The sequence below is a fragment of the Sinocyclocheilus grahami genome, unplaced genomic scaffold (genome assembly GCF_001515645.1).
Source record: "Sinocyclocheilus grahami isolate Dianchi unplaced genomic scaffold, SAMN03320097.WGS_v1.1 scaffold321.1, whole genome shotgun sequence".
In the NCBI taxonomy this organism is placed as follows: domain Eukaryota; kingdom Metazoa; phylum Chordata; class Actinopteri; order Cypriniformes; family Cyprinidae; genus Sinocyclocheilus; species Sinocyclocheilus grahami.
Window position 1 is genome coordinate 411,837 of NW_015505500.1, and position 3,543 is coordinate 415,379.

A 3,543-nucleotide genomic window follows, 5' to 3' on the forward strand; every position below is an offset into this window, starting at 1 on the left:
TTGTTATTGACCAAATACTTATTTTCCACCATAATTTGCACATAAATTCTTTAAAAATCCTACAATGTGATTTTCTGGATTTTTTTTTTCCTCATTTTGTCTCTCATAGTTGAGGTATACCTATGATGAAAATTACAGGCTTCTCTCATCTTTTTAAGTGGGAGAACTTGCACAATTGGTGGCTGACTAAATACTTTTTTTTCCCCCACTGTATATTAGTATGTAAACTTTTATTTTGAATGCGATTAATCACGATTAATTGTTTTACAGACCTACTCATAACATTTATATTTTTAATAAAATCGAAACACTAGTCAAGTAAAATATAGAGAAAAATAATTATTGACAATTGTTTCATTTATGAACATGGAAGTGGTGAATGCATTACATTGTGGGATGCAGTCTTTGAAAGTACATGCTCTGACAAATGGTATATTGCTCAGATTGTAGTAGGTAAATCAGATAGCCTATACTATGGATACAGAACATTGAACATACTAATTTATGTCTCATTCATACTTTTGTTCAAGGGAAACCTGTGAACTCTATATTTGTCACACCTGCTGTTACACCTATCAAAAGTCTGTTGGAGCCATATTCCAACAATCCTGGCGTCCGTGCGTATTTGTACCACCCTGAGAATTATGGTTTACTGGTAAGTGTCCACCAACTAGCAAGTTTAAAGGGGTCATTGGATGCAAAATTCACTTTTACATGTTTTAACATAAACGTGTGTTGGCAGTGCGTGTACACATCCTATAATGATAAAAATCCACCCAGTGTTTTTGTTTTTTTTAAATCCCCAATAATAATGATCACTTTCTCAGATCAGGCTGTTCTGAGATTCTTGGCAGAGTGACGTAGTTCTGCACAGGCTATTGACTGACATGGCCGTTTTAACGTAGACTCGCCCTTAGTGAGCTGTTAAAAGTCCACCATTGTTTCAGTGCTGGAGCAGATGTAGACAAGAATGTCTCCTAAGCGATTGAGGTGTTTTGTTGTTGGATGTAATAATGAACATAGCAGTCGTCATTTACTCCTGACATCTGAGCTACTGAAGACGCAGTAAATTACTTTTGCTTTTGAAGGGAATGCACCCCCGATCTACTTAAATGCGTTTATGTTTGCACAAATCATTCATGATCAAGCTTCACCTACAGAAGAAGGGAGTATAAGGTTTTTTTTATGAATCTTTGCAAATCGCCTTTCCTAATAATGTGCTAGTTAGCAAGTTCTGTAGCTAAATGCGGCTAAAGTTTAGAGTCCCATGAGAACGGCTCGTCACCCTACGGAAGAGAGGGGTGGGGTAAGCCGAGCTCATTAGCATTTAAAGGGACATGCACTGAAATGGCTAGCTGTGAACGGATCTGTTTTTGACAAGGTAAAAAGCATGTTGTTTTACACTACCATTGAGAAATTTTAACCAAAGTATGTTATAGACTTTTCATTAAGACCTTAAAGAATTATCAACTTTACATTTTTATGGAGTTTTATTTTATTTTTCATGGATTTTATTCTATTATTTTTTTTTTTGTGTGTGTTTTATTACTTTTTTTATTTTGGGAACAATATGGTAATGATCTTGACACAGCCTGGAGAGTATTTCAAATACTAGGTTTTTATTTTGTTTTATTTTGAATTATAGTTAACAGTGTTGGGGGTAACGCATTACAAGTAACGCGAGTTACGTAATCAGATTACTTCAAGTAACTAGTAAAGTACTGCATTACTTTTAAATTTAGATGGAAATATCTGAGTTACTTTTCCAAATAAGTAACTCCAGTTACTTTGCTTCGCATGTACTGACTGACAGCTCTAGTGTTGCCATGTTGAGAGAAATCGGGAGGTTTTAAGTGCAGAGGCGTGTGTGAACATGATGTTACTGTAGTTCTAGACTAAATATGAACATGTATTTACTCATCTCACTGGCACAAAAACAGATTCTGTATTCCTCAAAATGAATAAAAACAGTCAAATGCAAACTCAGAATATTATACAGACCTGCAGTATTTGTTAAATAAGACAAATATCATTTATGTATTTAATCCCATTTTATTAACCAATGTCTTTTCTGCTGACCTTCGATGATCCAATTCAACCATTCTAAGCAAAAATGTAACAGTTACTTTTTTAGGGGGTAACGCAATATTGTAATGCGTTACTTTTAAAAGTAACTTTCCCCAACACTTGACTGGTAAGTGTGCACCAACTAGAAAGTTTAAGCACTGATTTATTTACTTTGAGCACATTCCCCTAACAATTTTAATTTTATTGACAGCCTGGTAGAGAATATTTCAAATGTTGAGTTCAGTTCTGTCCACAATTACTATATTTAATTTTATTTTGAGTATTATGGTTTAATGGTAAGTTCAAGCACTGAGTTAATTACTCTTAGCACATTCTCCTTACGATTATTAGTTTACAATTATTATTATTTTGTGTTAAAATGCATCTTTAAATTCTAATATTTTGAGTTGTTTGAAGCTAAATGTTTGGCTTAAGTAACTTCACCACTGTTGTGCAATTCCTGTTTCTGAATGATTAATGGTAGTGTCCGTTCTAATTACATGGTGTGTTTTAATCAAGGTGCCAGCTCAAAGTGTGGCTCTTCCATTGCATCCCTTCTAATAATCACTTTCTCTCTCTTTTTTTTTTTTTCCTCCAAAGGATATTTGGCAATTCTATTTAAATCTCACAGAAGCAAACCTGGAACAAAAATCAGACTGGAAGCTGGAATACATTATGACTGAGGCTTTTAATATTGATGACATTCAGCCCCACAACTTGCATGAACTTGCTCTTAGGTTCGAGCAGCCACAGAGCAAAGACTTTGACAAGTATTTTAACCATTTTATGGTGAGCTACAACTTCAGCCTCACATGTGAGGGCTTATGCAAAACGATTCAGGTGTGCGCTGTGCACTTTTTGGATCAAGAAACCTACTCGCAATGTATTGCCAAAGCAGGCATATAGAGTAAGCTGTTACAGTTCTAGAGCATATACTTGAATTACTAACTTCAAACTTGATCAACTCTCTAAAAAGATGATTTTAAACTTTTGATTGAAAAGAAATCAGGGAACCTTTTATTTAAAGAATAATAATATTAGAGTGAATCTCAGGAAAACATCTCACTTCACCCCAAAACCAAAAGGTGAAAAAAGCTATTTGAAATTCTCATTTATATAAAGAAAATGAAGCCTAATTTAAGACCATGAACTTTATTTATATATATATTTTTTGTACTGTTACTTTATAATTATGACCATTTAAGCATGAACTTTTCCCCACAGAAATTCCCAAAATCATATTTTTTTTTGTAATTGCCATTTTATTTTTAATGATGAAATTTATTATATATATTTTTTTTCCTGTGTTGCAGTTAAACCTGTAATAAAAAGTAATGCTGCATTAAATAATAAAAATACAATTTAGAAAGATGCAACAAGTAATACTATTATTAAATACTTAATTTTCTTTATGCAAATGATGATTATTTTTTGTTTTTCATTTTGGGGTGAAACAATACCTGGTTCTTGACAGTT

The 3,543-nt window shown here is 33.2% G+C and overlaps 1 protein-coding gene across 1 annotated transcript in view; it reads left to right on the top strand.

Annotated features, from left to right (window-relative positions):
* The window catches only part of smpdl3a (sphingomyelin phosphodiesterase acid like 3A), a 22,741-nt gene extending 19,447 nt beyond the window's left edge, over positions 1 to 3,294 (top strand). The window contains exon 7 of the mRNA XM_016294595.1: positions 2,668 to 3,294. Within this exon, the coding sequence (XP_016150081.1) occupies positions 2,668 to 2,973 (306 nt within the window). The 3' untranslated portion in view covers positions 2,974 to 3,294. The remainder of the gene's footprint in view (positions 1 to 2,667) is intronic.
* Positions 3,295 to 3,543: the final 249 nt, after the last annotated feature.